This window comes from Prosopis cineraria, unplaced genomic scaffold (assembly GCF_029017545.1).
Source record: "Prosopis cineraria cultivar Desert tree isolate PC_DT_omini unplaced genomic scaffold, ASM2901754v1 PC5, whole genome shotgun sequence".
Taxonomy (NCBI): domain Eukaryota; kingdom Viridiplantae; phylum Streptophyta; class Magnoliopsida; order Fabales; family Fabaceae; genus Prosopis; species Prosopis cineraria.
This window is the reverse complement of record NW_026555336.1, coordinates 2,955,204-2,975,901: the sequence shown is the minus strand read 5'-3', so window position 1 is coordinate 2,975,901 and position 20,698 is coordinate 2,955,204. Positions and strand designations below refer to the sequence as shown.

Below are 20,698 nucleotides of genomic sequence, written 5' to 3'. Positions count from 1 at the left end.
CCTCTTTAAAGATTGCTGGAGAATGATCGTCGTGAATTTTAAGATTCTGTATAGTTATTTTGTTTTTTCAGACCTCTTAAAATTTGGTTTTAGTTTCTAATTTGGCTCTCCTTCGTTTGCTGTGCTGTGGAATGTTAGTCTGTTTTTATTAATTGAAACTCGTTTTTCTGTTGAGAGGGGAAAAAAAAAACAGTCAAATTACTATCATGCTTAAGCGTCATGCCATGATGGACTTGTGGGATGATATCCTCGAAGTGTTTAAAGTTTGGGAGACTTTTGGTCTGTGAAAAAGATGAGGAAAAAAAGTGAAGATGGCTGGGTAAATTTGCCAACATTAATGCAAGTAACATTTTGAGCAGACTGGGCTCCATAATTTGACGATTGAGCTAACCAATAATGGAACCATGCTCTGCGTGAAATTATTATTCACCTGGGCTACCATGCCTGCTTGTAAGTTATCTCCTTTGCTGCAGGACTGACCCTAAATCACCCAATAATGTTGTGCATCGCAGCACAGACATTCTCTGAAAAACTCAGATCGCTCATCTTCTGAACTCAACCCATTCTGTACCCACTTCTTCACCCGGCAAATCTCTCCAGTTACAGAAACCTAGAGCCTACCATTTGGTCACGCATGTCATTTCAGAATTGAAAGCCGTTCATGAATCCATTCTCTAAAGCATAGAGAGGACAGAAACACAAGTTTGCTTACTAGCTTCTTCGCACTTTAATTTCAGCCATTTGAAGAGAAATGGACAAGGGTGATGTTTGTTTTTGAACAGTCAATTAGAGAGGCCCCATGATAGTCACGACTCAATTGTATGTTGATGAACCAATAATTGTAGGTTCTTTCAAAGGATGATGACAAGCCACATACCAAAATGGCAGGGAGGGAGATTAATGACCCTAAAGTGGACCCTACAATAATGCAAAGCAGGAAACGGACATTCAGAAACTGAAGTGAACAAACACTGTTGATCTTTCAAGTTGGTGCGGGCAACTCCAAAACCAAACGGTGTTTGCCTCCCGTTGCGGGACAGAAAGTGGGTGCTGTACTATGATTATGAGTTAATAAATAAATACCCTTTAATGTTATTTTGCAAAAAATATCTGCTTCTTTTTATAATAATGCCTTATAGTGAACACTTTTCATTTATTGAAGGGTAATTTTGTAACAAAATAATAAGTATTTTTTTTAAAAAATTAAAGTGACAATTTATTTTAATATGGTTATATGAATACATCAAATTCAAGGATCATCAGATTCAGTTAATTGTAGCTCTCTCAAAATTATTTTTTGGATTTATACAAATTCAAACATAACATGTTGCGTCTTAGCAGTCAATGTGGCAGCCGCTAGTAAGGTAACAATTATTTTGGAAAGAGAAATTTGTTTGTGGGTACAATATGTCAGTGGTACATTTAAAGAGCATGAAAGCAGGTGGAGCCCAGAGAGGAGGAAGGCCATAACATGGAGAAATAAGTGAGGGGGAGGGGCCCATGCCATGGCCATCTGAGGAAGAATGAGACAGGAAGCAACAGGCGGTGCCGGAGGGAACGCAAATGCCTATAAATTTGACCCCAACATCGTCAACGGTGTGCCAGTGACCGTTGCCGGTGGAATTTCTCAGCCCCATACCATATGTCTCTTGCCTTTTATTTTCCTTCTCTTCTTCTTTTTCGGGTTAAGTTTTATTGCCATATTTGAAACTAATCACTAATTAATATATCCGTATTCAACAGTAGTCACGTTAACGCTGATTTTTTTTTATATTTAAAATCTTTAAGAAAGCATGACTTGTATTTATTTGAACAAAAAATAAATAAGGTGTTTGTAACATTTTATATGGAGACCTGCTATCAATGAGAATGATCCACCTACATTGATGTTCATAGGACCTGCGACATAGACCCCGCCAGAGATCCAACTCAGGCTTTTCCGATCTGCGTTCGTGCCACTTGTTCTCTCCTCAATGAACCTGCTTTTCATTCAAACTAGCCCCCCTTTCTCTCTGAAAGATAATGGTCCTCCTGCTGTTTTTTTCCTTATAAAACACGTCCTAAAAAATTTTCTTCATCGTTCTTATAAATTACGCTTTTTTATTTTTATAATTTTTGGTGTACAATTTTTAAAAAATACCCTTCAAAAAATTTTAAAAAAGAAATATATTATTTTAATTTTTTTAAAAAATCTTTCCACACACTAAATTACTTTTCTTAAATGTTGGGACAAATTTGTATATAGTAGTTTATTTTTAAGATAATTTCATTATTTTAACTAACTTACTTTGAATTTGGTGAGCCAGTTAAAAGTGATTTATAAAAAAAAAAAGAAAAAAGTACATGTATAAGAAATTTAATTAAATTACAAAGCTAACCCCTCTAGATTTCCTCCTTACTATTCTAGTCTTGTTAATAAAGTAGAAAGAGAATAAAAAATTTAGTTTTATTTATAAGGTATTTGTCAATTTTTAATACTCATTTTTATATTTTTATTCTTATCAAATACTTTGAATGAAAATATTAGTAATGAAATTTAAGAATATTTATTATGGATAAAAGTAAAAACTTATTAAATTTTAATACAAAGTTAATAAATTTTAAGTTTTTTTTTAAATTTTGACAAAACATGTTAAAAGTTATTCATAAATGAGGTTGGAGTATAAAATTGTGAATAATAAAAAATGACCTCCTTGAGAAAGTATTTTGATGAAGAGCCTCAAGTGACAAGTGTTTGAAACGGTGGGTGTGTGAATGGGCAGAAGAGACAATTCAAAAAGAATGCCTCCTCATGAGCGCACCAATGCGACGCTCCATCACATGCTCTCAGTCAGTCAATCCCATTCTTATCTTCGTTGTCTTGGATCATTGCCTCCTTGTATCACCTGTATATTGCGAGCGTTGAATGAGCCAATTAAATTGCATTCAAAATTTAAATATCTAGTTTGCAACTTAGGACGGGCTAGAGGACCGTTTCTTTAAACATTGCGATATGCTTTACTTTCAAATCAAACATTGAGTTTTCAGAATTCTTTATCAAATCTTCCTCAAATCCAAGTGATTAAAAATAAAGAAAATTTGAAAATAAAGATGGAAAAAATGTGAGGCTTAAATGGTGAGAATATACATGATGCTAATAATGATAAGAAAAGATATCATGAGAAATATAAGATAAAAGACTAAAAGAAAAGTATAGAGTGTTGCTACTATTCTACTAGGAGGTTGTTGTTATGTCTTATATCGATAGGGTTTGGAGAGAATTCTAAGTATATAAATGAATATGTTGTATACTTCACTAAACTAGCTTTTTAAAAAGAAAGTAATGAACTCATAAGAAAGTAATATTAGAGCCAGACTAGATGTCCCTTAGATAGGGAAGCTATTACGTCCTACATGAGAAAGATTTGAGGAGAGTTTTAAATACTCCCTTTGATTTTATTTATAAAGTAGAGAGAAAATAATTTTTTTTATCTTATTTATAAGTCACATCATTAATTTTTCATCACAAATTTTCTTTTTTACTTTCCATTAAATGTTAGAGAGAAAAAATATGTTATTGAAGTATGTATATTAAATAGGGGCAAAGTTAAAAATTTATCAAATTTTAAAATAGAGTTAATGAGTTTTAAAGTTTTCTTGATACTGATAACATATGTTAAAAGTGACTTATAAATAGGATTAGAGAAATATATAAGCAGGTGCATTGCATACTCTACTAAAGTAACTTTTTAGGAAGAGAATAATATTCCCATAACATTATACTCTACTAGTTGCTAGAGAATTTACTATTCTTTGTTCAATGTGTGCTGCTCAAAGAAACTACGTTGAATTTGTTGAGAGAGTTAGTTTAACCAAACCAAAAGTTGAATTGATTTTGAGTTTTTTTGAAATTGGTTAGAGTTGAAGTTGTTCAAGAGATTGGAGAGTTCAAATGAGTGGCTTGCTTTTCCTTTGCACAAAGTGATAGTTTTTCCCATAATTTTATACTCCACATTTATAGAGTTATTATCTATAGTATTTCCTAAATTCTATCACTTTTTTCTTCTATTAGAGAGGTGTGTTATTTGATCAAGTCCTTTTACAACTTTTTTTTTTTTAGCGAAACAATCATCTCCTTTCTAAAAGACTTAAATGAACATGGGCTAAAATTATTATTTTTTTAAATAATTGGATCTGAGGCCTAATTTAGATTTTAACACAAACAGTTTCAATTAATATTTTTAATTATGTTTTAAAAAAATATGTAAAATATGGATCTTGTAGCATGATTAAGCATCCGGAAATGTGAAATGATTAAACCGAGAAACTTCCTTGTACGGAACCGTTTGGCCCCCTCATCACATCACATGTCATGTTCTTTCCTCTCGCTGCCTTCCAAACATTTTTTAAATTATTACATTTAAATTTAAATCAATGTATGCTGGTAAAATAAAATAAAATCAAATCAATGTATTATTTTTCATACACCTTAAGCAATTATAACCCTGTTTATTAGGACTAATATTTATTAGTTAAATCAATGTCATATAATTCTTTGTTAAATATGAGGATTCTTTATTTTATGTAGCTTCATATTTAAAAAGAGACTGAACTTTTGAAAAAGATATTCTGATTTTTGTTACAAAATTTGAAAAACGCGATTTAACGTTTAATTTACACTTTATCTTTAATTATTTATGGTTTTCTTTCTATTTTCTTGAAATAAATTATCTACATTTATTTCTATCTTATCCAAATGAATAATCGAAATACATGTGATTGATGTTTCTATTTCAGGGGAATCGATCACCCAATTATCATGAGTTCACGGCCCCTGAGTAAATGAAGTATCCATTCTTCATGGCTTTTATTTTTAAATAAAAATAGTCCAATTCCTTCCAAATCATTTAATACTGAAAATGAAATCAAATAAAGAATAAAAAATTGTACTTTAAACGAAAATGACCCATTCAACCCTCAAGAATAATAGAAAATTTCTATTATGATTTTAATAAAATTTCTTTCTCTAAAACGAAGCTGGCTTTCGTTGCCTTACTAAAGGAATGAATTAAAATAATTTTTCCCAAATTGATAGAAAAATGGAAAATCTATAAATATTTATTTTCTAAAAAAGATCACTATCCATTTCCTCGTCTCCTATACATTTCCTCCTTCGTCTATCCGTCTCTACATCAGTTATCAGTGATCACTATGATTTATTCGAAGGTTTTTCAACTCTTTCTTTTAACGCCAGCGGAGAGAAATCATTTTCCACTTTTATATAAAAAAACGAAATTCATTTTTCTCGTTGCAGCAAAATAGGCTCTTTGAGTTTTATATCTTCCCCTGGCTCTGGCTACTTTAAACGACATCATCTTCAAACGATTTTCATTTTAGTTAAATAACGTAGCCAGCAAAACGACAGCAACATCGGCTTTATATTGGCGCCTCTTTGAAAATTACTATAAGATACCTTCGGCAGATAAATTAAATTAAAAAATGATACAAAAGATACCACATGTGCACACGTGCACTGCTGAATTTTTAAACGATGCAGATAAAAATTGCCCATCTGATTTCCTGTACAAACAAACAATATAAAAGCTATTTTGTTTATATATGATAATCATTTAATTATGAACCCTTTGATCTATATTCCACTTTGTTCTGTAACCGTACAATACAATAACTTTTTCCGTTCACCTTTCCCAATTCTTCATTAGCTGTTTACAATACAAACCCCAACGCCTTTGCCAAAATTAAAATTCAATTTTTTTTTTTTTTTTTGCTTTTCACTGAACAAAGAGAATGAAATTAGAAATGTTCATGAACCGGAAACTGACTCTGCCAGTTTCCCAATCCTCTCCACCAATTCAGGCGATAACTTCTTAACCGGTTTCCGTTCCTTTTCCCGTCGAAAGTCGAATCCTAAAGCGTCCGACACCTCTTCGGAGCTCCACCCGGCTTTACGCAGTGAGTCCGAAAACCGATCCGCCTTTAGCAGCAGAGCATCCAGTACCGCTTGATTGTCCAGCATCACCATCTCTCCTTCGAAGAACCCGGACGCAGTTACCTCCACGATCTCGGACACATCCGACTCGCTCCACCCCCCTTCTCTCAAGACCGACCCGATTTGCTCTATGTATTCTTCCACCCATTTCGGTATTACGGACCGAGGCATCTCGAAAAATCTCTCCGGCGAAGAAGTCGAAGACGACGACGAGTTCCTACGCCGCCGATCAACAGCGGCATCGCTCCAGAACTCGACCCACCTCGGTGTTCTCCCTCCTGCGACGATTCCTGTGTCTAAGCTTCTCCTCGAGAAGTTAGTCGACGAACCCGCGGATTTCTCACTAACGGATCTCTGCTTCTTCAAAAGAAGATCGGATTCGGAGCTCTGGAAAAGAGACTCGCGATCGAAGAAATCCGATAGATCCAAACCGCAACAAAAGATCCTATTCTCGTCCACGAAGAATATAGGATTCCCGGCTAGGGAAGGATTACAAGGAATGTAACAATGGTTGAAGATGGGAATCAAAAGAGGAGCTCGCTTGAGCGCATTCCTAGCGACTCGTAATGCCTTTTCCGGTTCACACGGCCTCGGACCCCAGGACTTGGACCAGAAAGTATTCCTAGCAATTTGAAAACAAATCGCAGCGATTGGTAAATCCAGCGAGGCACGAAGGTGGAGTCGAGCTCCAGCGGAGCGCCAGTCGGGGAATCCAGGGCCAACGGGAAGGCCGGCGGTGAGAACGGCTCGAAGGTCCGGCGGGAATGCGAAGCCGAACTCAGCCTCGGCTCGAGCGAACTCCGAGTCGGAAAGACCAGGTTGAACCTGTATGCCAGAGTTGCGGAGGTGGCTTATGACTTTATCAGCCAGAGAAGAGAACGACAGAAGGCCGTTACGTGCAGGGAGGGAGGAGGCGGTGGTAGGAACTGACGCGGCACGGGCAGAGAGTCGGCGGAGGCCGGCGATATGAGCCGGGTTGAGACCGGTCATCCTCCGGTCGACGTCGACCATTGTAATCTAAAGCGATAGGCGATCTGCTTTTTGCTTCGAAATTGATCTGGTTCAGACGTCGTATCTTCCGCGTGTACTGGAGTTATAGTTTTGGCAGTTTTCTGCTTTGAGTTAGAGAATCAAAATGAGAAAGATGGTGGGAGAGAGGCAAATGAGAGAAAAGCTTAGAACTTGGAGGTAGTGGAGTGCTTTTTCGCAGGAGACTTTAGCATGTGGAGAAAGCTTGGTCATTTATAACTGGCCTTAGGCCCCACTTCACAATTTTCGTATGTATGTTAATCATAATCCCAGTCCCCTTAATAGCCTTGTCTCTGTTTATTTAGGATTCTCCAAATCAATACAGTGAGGTGAAATACTTCAAAAAGCATATTTTTTTTTAAAAAATACTTGTTTTAAAAAATAATAAATAATTAGTGTATACTTGTAAGAAATAATTAATTAATTATTTTTTACAATTATCTGATTGTGTAACATTTGAATATTGTCGCATCCAAGTGGTGTTCTGCAGGCACTAACTGTTGTTTTTAAGAGGAGTATTTAATTTAATAATAATTGAAAATGTGTTATTTTAAAAGATCGGTGAAATAGGGGAAGGCATGAGCTGGGGAGCAACGGCAGAGATAGAGGGGACAGGTGTGAGCATTGGGAGTTGTTATTTTGTTGGGAGGCTGTCCCTTTATCAACGGGACTTCACAATTCACGCTGTGCTAATTCTACAATGCATTAATCCGGTCCCTTAATTAATCCGAAAACACTAATCACAGAGCTGAACAGCAAAGCAAGAAAATGTGTCTAGCATGATGTGGTGTGTTTGGAGCGAGGAAAGCAACGAAATGATGGATTTGTTTGGGGAGTGAGTAAGTTATAAATGAAAGGAAAGGGGAAGCAAATTAAAGAACAACACAATGATAATATCACATTGGTGTTGTACTCTTAACGTTAACCTGTCCCCTGTCTTTCTTTCCGCATCTTTCTTAAGGAACATGACCCTAAAGCTAATCATCTAATCATTGGCCACTGCCCATTTGCTTAACCAGCACTGCCTCTCCAATACAACCCATTCTTAAATACCCTCTCTCTTCACCATTATAAATCACTTTTAAATAATTTTATTAAATTGCATTAGTATCATATTAATGATATTTCTTTGTGGATAGGGGTAAATTTAGGGGGAAATATTTGACAATCATTCTTACTATATTGTAAGATGTGACTCACATGTTGGACGGAGGAAGTCTATGTTTCAATTTCCATGTATGTGGACTCATTATCTGTGAAAATTACAAGCACCAGTCGCCAGAAACAATAATGAAAAAGGCATTATATTAATTAAAGGCTTGTGATTCAATCTCTTCACAAGAAGGGTTGCTTTCAGAAGCTGCTTCTCCACTCAATTTCCACCACCCCACTTAAAAGCACCTGTGACCTGTATCCCTCATACCCACCGCTTTCTCATCAAACCTTCCTTATCCCCCCGTTATTTTCCCCCCTAATTTGAGTATTTTCTGGCATATTTTGCGTGACCTCTCTGGTATCCTAAAAATTTGACTCAAATTAATCATAGTTTGTGGGTATCTATTTGGCAAGCATACTTTCTATCAAAAATTTGATCGCCACTGTATATCCAGAATCAAACTCAAAATCTTTAATTAATTTAAACCAATCTCTTAATTAGTTGATCTAAATGTCCAATGACAATTATTTTCATGTTCATTGTTATTACTATATAAATTTTTTTCTTTTTAAAATATGGCACTTTCATACGTTTTTAAGACGGCAATATTATAACAGTCATGTGGGCTCACATTTTTTCCTGAATTATTTTGAGCTTAAATTTTTTAATCGCATGATTCCAACTACATTTATGTAATGTTATATATATATATATATATATAATATTAAAAAATTTCAAAAATTATCGATTTCTCAAATTGAATTTCGCATCACAACGAAGAAAAGATCCCGCAAGTCAGTAAACAAAGGGCAAAACAAAAGAAATGATAGCATGAAAGTTTCTCACCGATCTTATCAGCTCTAAAATTCTTTTAATTTGGACACACATTGTCAAATTAAAGTCTAGTCTTGAAAAAGCATGCAAGTGAAATCATGTAAATGAAGGCAAGTACTAATTAAGATTAGGGGAATCCTAGAAAGTACTTTGAGTGAAACGAGGATTTGGCGCCGATTAGAGAAAAGGCACCCTAATTATTCTATTACGAGTTAGAAAGCCGGCACAACAGTCACAAGCTTTTGTAACAGTTAATTTTGTTATATCTTTCTTAACGTCTCTTCTTAGCCTTTTTGGATTCACGTACATGGTTGCTTTCTACTCTGCTCCAAGAAATTGTGTGTATGTTTATAACACTTGACGGTGGCTACTTTTGATTTATGTCCAAAACCATTACTTCATTGTTCTTTTTAAGGTTGTTCCCATCATCAAAACCTCGATTTGACCATATCAAGTCGATCGTACGTAAGTAACGGGCCTGTCCACTTCTCAAGCATGTGTTGGTTTATGTGTAATATATAGCTCATGCCATGGATCTCAATCAAGCAAGTATTTTAGATCTTCTCATCCCAAATGAGTATCCTCAGCTATGGGATACATTAATGTTTGAAAATTTACGCTTGATAATAAGTTAAAAGACGATTTTATAAATATGCATTTCAATCATTTTTTACAGTCATATGAATGATTGAATTACAATATAAGAAATCGTGTTAAAAGGTAGCGCTATATGATTTGGCATTTTACTCTCTCTCTCTATCTTGTATTAACAATTTTTATAACATAATGTGAGACGCTTATTTAATAAGAATTAGGATATTCATGCGTTCCGGGTCTCTCCACATGTAACTGGTTAATACGTTTAATTTGCTTATTATTATTATTTTTTTGGCTTCAAATTAACCTCAAGCCTATCAGCCCTTGATCGAGAAATATATTCTCCTTAAATAAAGTAACCTTTCTTCCCCCCATGATCATTCAATATTATTTATATATTTTATTTATATAAAGATGTCAAATCGCATGGCAACGGTCACTTTCTGAGCACAAGCACGTGACCAATCACCGCTACTCTGCCAAACGGCATTATATTATATTATATTACTAGTGGTACAAGTTACTCAGAGATTTTCACGGAAAATCGGTGAGGTGGTATTAATAGTAAAGCTTGACTTATGGACTCGGATGCCATGTGATGATGAGCTAAAAGTTTGGTTCTTTTTTTGGTTTGGATGAAATAAGATGAGGCGAATTGAATTAGTAATAATTAATATAAGTGACGCCAATTTGTGGTGTCAAGTTGGAATGGGTCAACGGCCTTGCTTGGATGGAGTATGAATGCAATTAAGAAGGTTTTAACAGTTGGAAGGAGAACTTCTCGGTGGATTAATAACATAATAAATGGTATCTGCACAGAATCAAGTTACCTCATTAGGTAAACCATGCACTTGTAAAGCAGCTTCGTTTGGAAGCAACTTGAAGAGCACTCAGAGCCACTCACTCGGAGTCTTGTGTGAAGAATCTGACTTTGTTCAACTTTTAGGGAGTTCGCATGGCCCATATTTTCACACTGCTTTTTCCACAACACCCGTTTCTGTTTTTGTTTTCTTATATCCTCTGTTTTCTTCCCAGGTAGACTTTTTCATCGTCTTTATTATATATATATATATATATATATATTCAATTTAACTAAGTCCTCACCTTTCTTCTTCGGCATCCATACACAACTTTCAAACATTTGATTAAAACTGATAGGGCCCTACCTCTTTGTGGGGACCTCAATGCAAGAAATATGCAACATTAATACAGTTATAAGTAGGTAAAAAAAAATTTTTTTCTGCAAAGCAAATGAGAAATACACAGGACATGTTTGGTTTTATTCCATTTTTTGTTTTTTAAAAACTATTTTGTAAACCAATTTTAAATTTTTTTTTTAAAAAAGAATCCATTTGATTATGTTAATTTTTTAAAAAATAAAGTTAAAAAATTAATGGATAGTAGTAGTGGCAATTGGTTAATGGTAATGACCTATAATAATGCTTGACTATATTTGAAGATAGTTTATAATAGTCAAATATAATGCAGTTTAAAAAAAATTAGTTCTGAAATGTTTCTATCTTTCATGTTTAAAAAGCTAAAAAATGTAAAATTTTTTGAAAGCATCTAAATATAAAATACTTATCTAGACAAATTTTTTATGTTTTGTTTTTAAAAACATAAAATAGTTTTTAAATGCAGAAATCAAACAAGTCCATAATATACAAATTTCTAATTTCTTTTTTTTTAAAATACATTTTCATGTACCAAATATGCATGGAGTAAATTTATCCACGATGGATATAATTAAGGCTCCTATTATTGTTGGATAGGATTGATGTGAAACAAGTTGTGTGGTCTTATTATTGATGTAAGTAACCTGGCACATAAAGGATTTGGAATTTGCGAGGATAAGATCTGTAGGGCATTTAGGGGAAGTATATGGAGCAAGAAGTATGGGCAGTAACCACATGGGAAGCTACACAAATGAAGAAATGTTGGAGGAAATGTTTATGAGAAGGAAGAGAAACTTCGTTGTACATGAGAGTTTTGTTTGGCATGCACTGTGTGGGGGTCCATGTCAACCAAGAGAATCGTCTCAATCGATCTTGTTTCCAAACGCAGCTCATGGGCTACGTCGCTTTCTTGTCTTTCTCTCAGACCTACTCGTTGATTTTCATTCTTCTTAATCACCCATTTTGTCAACAAATGAATCCTCTAATTTGTCATTTACGTTCCAAAACGTCCCCTCAGTCTATTATGTTTCATCGCAAGCACTTCTTGACGCCAATCAAGTGAATCCAGATACCTGTCTTCCGACACAGCTGGGACTGTCTTCCAATAAATTTAAACTACCAACATTGTGTTTCAACTAAATAATAATCAAGTTATAAATTTACGTTATTGTAATATTGATATTCCCGTTGGGACTGTATGTGAATAATTTTTATTAATGAAGACCAGAATAAACTTGGAGACATAGTCTTCTTTCTGATCCTAATTATAGGGCAGGGATAGAATAATTTTTTTAATCCTATTTATAAGTTATGTCATTAAATTTTTATCATAATTTTTTTTTATTCTCCATTGAATATTGGAGAGAGACAATTATTATTGAAGCATGTATATTTAATAAGGATAAAATTGAGAACTTATTAAATTTTAAAATAGAATTAATGAATTTTAATATTTTTTTAATACTAGTTAAATATGTTGGAAGTGACTTATAAATAGACCAGAGTAGTATATGCTTAAAACCAATCATACTAGAATAGATAAATTTTAAAGTGTTAATTATATATAACAATAACAAAAATTTGTTATAAAATACATAGTGTGTGTGTATATATATATATGGGGGTACTGCTTGCCAAAGGCATCCTAAGATTTTAAGTTCAAGTCTTGGCATGGAGAGTTCAATTGGTCATGAAAATGAAATAAGCTTATCCTAAAATTTTAAATTTAAATTCTAAAATATATGCAGCCATGTTAAATAATCAAAAGCATTCTCAATGTACCCATCTGCCGGTAATAACAGTTCCTCACAACAAGAATCCCAATTAATTTGGACCCGGGGGGGTCATACCTTAAGTTCTCCAAGATATCAGATGATGGAAAAAAAAAATTAAAATATATAATATATAGAAAACTCACATATATGGATATGATCAGAAACAAGCACGTGAAATATGCAAGGCTAAGTATATAAGTAATGCATTTTTATTTTAGTTCCCCCACACCTATATTTAAATTTAAATTTACATTTGAATGTTATAAAATTTAAATTATTGACCATAAAAATTATTAATATTATACAGAAGATGCTAAATGATCCTAAAACGCCTTCCTCGGAAGTTTCATTCCAATTATTTAATTTATTCATCAAACCAATTAACAACCCGAGATCTGCCTCAAATCTAGGCACTAGCTAATGCACCTTAGCAGCAATCTTCTCTCTCTTTTCTCGACAAATTAATTATGGAAAGAAATAAAATTTTGAATTGGAGGTTTGATAAATATTTAGTATGGTTAAACTACATATATAGCATGTGACATAATTGACGACTCAGATGTGAATTAATGTCTAGGATAATCCCAGTATCTTCTGGCCAAAAAAAAAAAAAAAGAATAATACTAGTATGTCGGGTAAGCATCCCTGCGCAATTTTAATTAATATTGTTAAATAGAAGGCCACTTGAGATTATGTAATTAAGAACGCAATGAATACATATATCTGTCCAAGAAAAGATGCGCCACCCCATGTGCTTCACTTACTTAACTTTAAACCTTGATTATTATTTTAAGCAAGGTCGACCCAATTGAGGGTCGGTAGAAAGAATTATTATTTAACAATCTTTTTGATAATTAGAGACTTGTGCTTCATTCATTTCCTCGTTGTACTTTTATATAGAACCCAGAGAAGGCTTAATCATTCGTAATTGGAAAATTATATAGGGGGAAAATTCAACTGGAAGACCCATTTCATCAAAGTTAGAGTTAGAGTTAAATAATCATAAAATTTTTAATCAAAATTTAAGAAATGTTATGACGTCGGGTTCCCAAAAAATAAAAATCACTTTTAAGTAAATTATTTCCTGTGTTGGTTAAAAAAAAAGTGAATTGTTTCCAACCTTCACATAAAAATATGATAAAGAGAACAACTGGTTGCAATAAAAATATGACAATAATTTTAATTTTTAAAATAATTAATGATTATTTAAAACATGTGTTGATGTAATTTTTCCAAGCTAAAGAATGCAAATGATTGTTTTTACCGAGAAAACATCTATATGCAATAAAAATATGGTAATAGTTTTTATTTTTAAAAGTAATTAACGATTAACGATTGTTTAAAAGATGCGGTAATATAATTTTTCAAGTATTAAAGGATTTTGGTCAAAAAAAAAAGTATTAAAGGATTAAAGATAAAAAGTATCTTACAGTTAAATATTGGATACTTTTATTTTTTAATTGAATGATTTTGTTACAAAACTTTTAAAATGAAAAGAATTTCACTCAACCGTTAAATCTAATCGTTAAAATAAAATTTTAATGAAATAGAGAATAGGTGGCGTTCATTGATCTGTGCTCGACTCTCGACCCCTCTGTCGGGACTGTTCCTCTTTCCGCTCCTTCCTTCTCCTTCTGCATTCGCCACCGGAAGTCTCTAGCGTCTCCCTCTTCCTTCTTCCTTGGACTCGTCCGAGCCTCCGTCTCGCAGAATCCACAAGTATCAGTCGAAAGTGCTCTACGCCTCTGATCGCTCCTAACCCCTGAGTCGTCGTCTTGCTCAACGGCAAGAGATTCCTGTCTTCTTTGATGTCACCAAGGCCGACAAGAGAGATCTCTTCATCGGCACTTACATGCCTTCCACCGGACTCATCGGTGGCTATGGAGTTCTCTCTTATCTCGAGCCCTCCAAGCCTAAACACGACCTGCTCAAGCGCCTCATGTTCTTCCTCATCAAGTCTTGTCACGATCGGGTGGCCCGAAGCTCATTCAGAAATGGGTGCTTCTCTTCTCCACAAAAGAAAGAAGGCAGTAGAGGCCGCCAACAACAGAGCCACTATACGAATTAGTCGATCCAAACTAAGAAACAAAGGTCTCTGAGTGTTTTTAATGTGAGTGAAAATGTTGCAGGATTTTACTCACTGGGAGTAATTTGCTCTTGTTTAATTGGCAACAAAATAATTGCTCCAGCTGGTCACATCTGACATGTTGTATTTTTTTTACTTCGTTCTTGTATTTAATAAAAATAAAAATTATTATTTTTTAAGTAAAAATTATGACTAAAGTTTATTATTTTTAATAAAAATAAAATAATTTTTTACTCTATAATTTATTGATGCAAAATTTTTTAAAAATTTTAATAAAATTATAATATTTTAAAATATTATATTATTATTTATATAATTTAAGAAGATTATATTATAATTTTTCTTTAACATTCTATAACAATGATGAGTTTTAAAATTTTTTAAATATCATTAATATCTTGCATGATCTTTTAACTTTTAAGTAGACGACTAGGTAGCTTGAGAAAGGTAGGCTGCATTTGTTGCCTGCGAATAAGACGTTTCTTGATGCCACCCCAAAATAGCTAGCTAGCTCTAGCTTATCTCGAACCTTAGCTCTTCTATGAGATTGTAAATTTAAAGTTCATTAAAGGGCACTCGTGCGAGGTGCGAGACTCAAGACATTTTAATATTCTGACTTCCGAGGCTAATGAAGTGGAGATCGATCACTATCAGGGCATATTTTAATATCCCTAGGGATTTACTTCTCAAGAGAAAGTGGAGATAGATAGATCTAGACGAGGGTATCAAGTAAAGCCCAGAATATTGAGAGAGAGAGAGAGAGAGAGAGAGAGAGAGAGAGAGATATGAGTAAGCATCAAGCATTCCACTGGTGGCGATGCCGATGAGAGAATAAAGTGAAGTTTTAGGCTTTAATTTTTGATAGCTTTGCTTTAAGGATCAGAAGCTACTCGATCATCCATCTTTACTGTCTAATACACGAACTTGAGATTGTCCACCAATACCTGCTTTCGGTGATCGATTCATTTATGAACTCCAAAAAATGATGATAATGACAATGATAATACCTATTTTTTAATCTTATTCTTTTTTAATCACTGACTCTTTTTTCCCGCACATATGTGGCTGCTCATGAAAGAGGTACCTAGAATCAGTTGCCTTTTGGACCATTTAAATTGGTTAAATTGGCACATTATACATATGCATGGTAAGGTCAAATAGATTATAGCTTAATTGATATGATGAGACTTGATAAAGTTTTTAATACTGACCTGTGTTTTGGTGTGACATATTATGACATAGTGTCTCCTGGGATTAAAATTTGTAAGAGTGAAGTTTTTATAAACCCATGTTAGTTAAGATATAAAAATTAAGTATTGTAATGTCACTTATGTTTGGATATTTAAAATTTTTTTTTTAAATAGTTAGTACTTGTTTGAATGATATAATTTAAAAGAGAATTTAGATATATAATGAATAAATAAATCATGAATTTTATGATACATATATATTGTGTAATTTGATCTTTTCAACAAAAATATCGAAATTTAAGTTAATTTTTTAAAAGAGAGTTCATATATAATTGAGAAGCATTACTTGTAGATTCCAAAAGTTGAAATAAATCCATAAATAAACACAAAAAACTCAAAAGCCAAAAAAATCAGCTCCTTGCGCAAACTCGGTTTTGAGACCCAAATTGAGGTTTTGATTTAAACCAAACACGCAGTTAATATATAACAGATCTTATACGTGTGTTAAGTGGGCTGTTGACTTTTTTGTTGGCCAAAATATAAATATAATATAATTCTATAACCAAAATATAAATGTAATATAATTCTATAATTCAAAGGGGATTGCAATGCTACTATATAGTTTCATCAAGGTAAGTTCAGATTAAAGTTTTGTGTAAATACGATGATACTTTCTTGTTGCGCACGACATAATCTTTTAATTTGTCCAAAGTTTTTAACCTTATTAGTCTAAACGGAGACCAGACTAATGAAAACTGCAGTTTTTGCCAATTTCAAAAGTTGATGGCCACAAGACTTTAATTGCTTTATAAATTGAAAGAGAGGGAGGGAGGGATTTTATTCTTAAAATTTGAGAATTAGGACTAAGCACTTTCTATTACTTAGAAAAATCATAGCTTTTGTAATTGTAGGCGCTCTGAAACTGGTCCACAAATAAGAGAAAATAGTGTGTGTGATCGAGTACTGTGTTTGTGGACTGCGAGGATACGATGATTTTGAATTATCAAATATATTTACGTGTCCTGTCGATTTAAAAAAAAATAATTGGATGGAAAGAAGTTTTTGTTAATAACACTAGGATAAAAAACACTTATAACTACACTAATTCACATCACATATTTCATATGTGACATTAAAATAAATTAGACATAATGGCAAATCTATAAATAAGGGATGGATCTCTAGAATAATCTACGTCACAATTACGTAAATCTAACTTAGATAGCTAAAGCCACATCATCTAAATGCAAGATGACATGGCTTCATAACAATAAAAATAAAATGGCTATTCAACAATCCAAATCACCTCTCAGGGGGTGGTGTGGCTTGTTAAAATAATCCACTTCACCTGAAAGTTAGGGTGATGTGGCTCTTCTTAGAAATCACGTCACCCATATACTTGGGTGACGTGGATATTGATTACTCCAACAAGTCACGTTGCACAAAAGAAGGGCGACGTGGCTTGTTTCTTCAAACCAGGTTGTCCATTTATATAGGCGACGTAGATTCTGTCAGCTACATCGAGTGTTAGTTATTCAATGTTGCCTGATTAGATTAGCGACATAGATTTATTAATCCACGTCCTCTTTTAGCATGGGAGACTTGGTTTCTAAAATGTTTTCTACATTTTGAACCCCACGCTATTTTTTTAGACCCACTTTTTAGTTTTTGTCTCCCTTTCTCCTTCACTTTGTCTCTCTCACATTCTCCCTCGCTCTGTCTCACTTTCTCCCTCACTAAAGCACAACTCTAGCGGAGATGAATTCGATAACGGTGACCTACAACTCTTCAAGCTTCTCTTCTTTTATCATTCACTCTTTCCGTAAGCGTCTCTCTTCTCTTGTTGTTTTAGAACCCAACGAAGACAAGGCCCAGGGATTTCTTCTCTCCTCTTCTCTTATTGTCTCATAAGCTAGCGAAGACACTTAACTCTCCTCTTTTCTCGTTGTGTCTTGTTTCCATCCACGTTTGTTTTTTTTTAATTTGGTCCAAAATTATTATAATCATCCAAATTTGTTGTGGCCATTATTCTTCTAATTTTGATATTTAATTATACCAATTTTATTCCCTTTTTTCCAACTGCATATGTCTCAAAATAAATTGAAAAAAATTGTAGCAAATTAAGGAAAAATTAACCAAAAGAAATGGTATATGATTAGAGAAAATTGACATATAAATTGAATCAAATTAAAAAAAATAAAATTAGTATAATTAAATTGCAAGTGTATGTGCAAGCTTTTGGTAGGTAAAAAAAAATAATAATGTGCATGCGTATGTGCAATTTTTGTTTTAATTTGCTCTATATTAATGTGTACGTGCTAGTTCAAAATATATAATTGAGCTTGGCTATTTAATTATACCAATTTTATTCTCTTTTTTTTAAATGCATATGTCTCAAAATAAATTGACAAGATTGCAGCAAATTAATGAAAAATTAACAAAAAAAATAGTATATGACTAGAGAAAATTGGTATATAAATTGCATCAAATTAAAAAAAAGGATAAAATTGGTATAATTGAATTACCTGTGTGTGTGCAAGGTTGCTACTTTTATTGGTTTATGGTTGGCTTAATTTTAAGATGTTAAACTTTTAAAGGGAGGCTTTGCTAAATTTTTTAAGAAGTTGAGCTTGAATATATTTAAGTTTGATATTTTTTTAACTTTAATAGGTAAATACTTGTTTAATTGCTTGATACTTTTATCAATTTATGATTATTTAATTTTAGGATATCAAACTTTTAAGGCACGATTTAGCCTAATTTTTTTAGAAATTAAGCTTGGATATGCTTAAGTTTGATACTTTCTAACTTTTAGTAGGTAAATATTTGATTAGGTAAAAATATAATATATCATAGTTGGATGAATGGTTGGAGAACAAGTAAGAAATATGAGAATGGCATGGACCAATTTCTTGAATTTGCTAGAAGAAATATTCTTAGTAAAAATAGAAAGTGTTGTTGTCCTTGTGTCAACTGTTTGAATAAAAGTATACTGGGTATTGTGAAATAAAAAAGTATTTAATTTGTGATGGAATAAATTTGAGATATACGAGATGGATGTGGTGTGGGAAAGTAGGAACAACTTTTATGTCCTAGAATGACCAAGTTGTGAATGATTAGGATGATAGAACAGAGGATATGATTCATGATGTTGAGATGATATCATTTGCACAATCACATATATATGACAAATTGCATAGTGATGTAGAGAAACCCTTATACTTGGGTGTATTAAGTTTCCACTCTTGACAACTATGTTAAGATTAGTTAACTTAGAGTCAAGAAGTGGGTAGACAGATTTGAGCTTCACAAACTTGTTTGAATTCTTGAGTCAAATGCTTCTGACCCATAATTTGCTTTCAAAATGAATGTATGAGGCAAAGAAAATTGTGTCCAATGGGTATAGAATATAAAAGAATACATGTTGTCTTAATGACTGCATATTATACAAAAATGAGTATGAAGGAATACATAAGTGTCCGAAATGTGGGACTTTGCAAGATAAAGTGAAGAAGGATGATGATGTTAATGGTGATGAGATCATAATTAAAAAGCCTCCTACGAAAGTAATGTGGCATCTTCCAATAATATTATGGTTTTAACTTTATTTATCTTCTAATAAAGAAAGTGGGACATGGTGTCCATAAACCACGTTAGCGTAAGATCAATGGTGACATGGTTTGTCCATAAACCATGTCCCCACTTTACAAAAAAGGGAACATCTCACTTTCTTTAAGGGGGACATGGTTAATATTTTCCATCATATATATATTGATGTGGATAAACTATTATTTTAAATCATCTAGCACGATATCCCCTCTAGTTGTGATGTGAAAAGGTTTAAAAATGCAATATAAAAGGCTATTTTGTAGTAGTGTAAAGCCAATAAACTGTACAAAAAAATACAAAAACAAAATGGGTCACCACATTTTACTATCTACTTTTCCTCATAATATAATGGGTTAATGGTAAAAGGTTTCAAAAGAATTAGAACTAAGTAAGCCTAACCTAATAACATCATTGAAAAAAAAAAACTACAGGATCATTACAAGTATAATTAAAGGAGACATTTTAATCTCTAAATAAAAGTGTTCTAATGTTCAAAACAAGCTCAAGCAGTGAGTGATTACTAGAAGAGTCCCTATAAGGAAGATTGTAACAATCAAGAAAATGGAGATCTACCTCTATCTTTTTATAACCTTCATTCTAGCATCTTTAAAGTTCTTTGCAAGCAGAACAAAAGGCTGTAGAGTTACTTATAGAATGTCGGGCCTTTATGAAAAAACCTAGATTAACTACATTTGATTGTCTTCTTAAAATAGTAGCACTACTTTGTTTCCTTCTATAACCAACTGCCCAGCTACCTCAAATTTCATAAGATCAGGGTTATGATCATGTTGATTAATGTAAACTAATGATTCCTATCTTAAAGAACTAGTAAAGCTCAACATTTTCCTATCCTGGACTACTCTAAATAGAAAAGTTTCAATATTGGTTCATTGATTGCTTGCTTCAATACTAAACATTGCATTGCATCTTGATGTCCAAATCTCTTAACACATGTAAGTGAAAAGAATCTTTAGCTTATTTGTTGTATCTATGACCCATATTAGTACTCAAATTTTAGGTTAGCTATTGTAAAAAGGTACCACTTTTGAATTGATCTAATGTCTTTAATAAACCATCTATCTCTATATGCTCTCGACCTCCTTGTAGTCTTTGAATAGGTGAATTTCATCCCCTGTATCAACGCAACCTTAAGGGCACAGGCTTGACTGAATTAATCCCTTATTTGGTGCAAACGAGCAGTATGGATAGTTACTTGTGCCAACAACCAAAGGAGGAATTTCATCTTTTTAAGAACCTA

At 33.2% G+C, this 20,698-nt stretch overlaps 1 protein-coding gene across 1 annotated transcript; it reads right to left on the bottom strand.

The window, feature by feature from the left end:
* Positions 1 to 5,608: 5,608 nt before the first annotated feature.
* Positions 5,609 to 7,230, bottom strand: LOC129311755 (uncharacterized). The gene has a single exon (XM_054954205.1). It carries the CDS (start codon positions 6,998 to 7,000, stop codon positions 5,804 to 5,806), a length of 1,197 nt encoding a protein of 398 aa, XP_054810180.1. The 5' UTR covers positions 7,001 to 7,230; the 3' UTR covers positions 5,609 to 5,803.
* Positions 7,231 to 20,698: the final 13,468 nt, after the last annotated feature.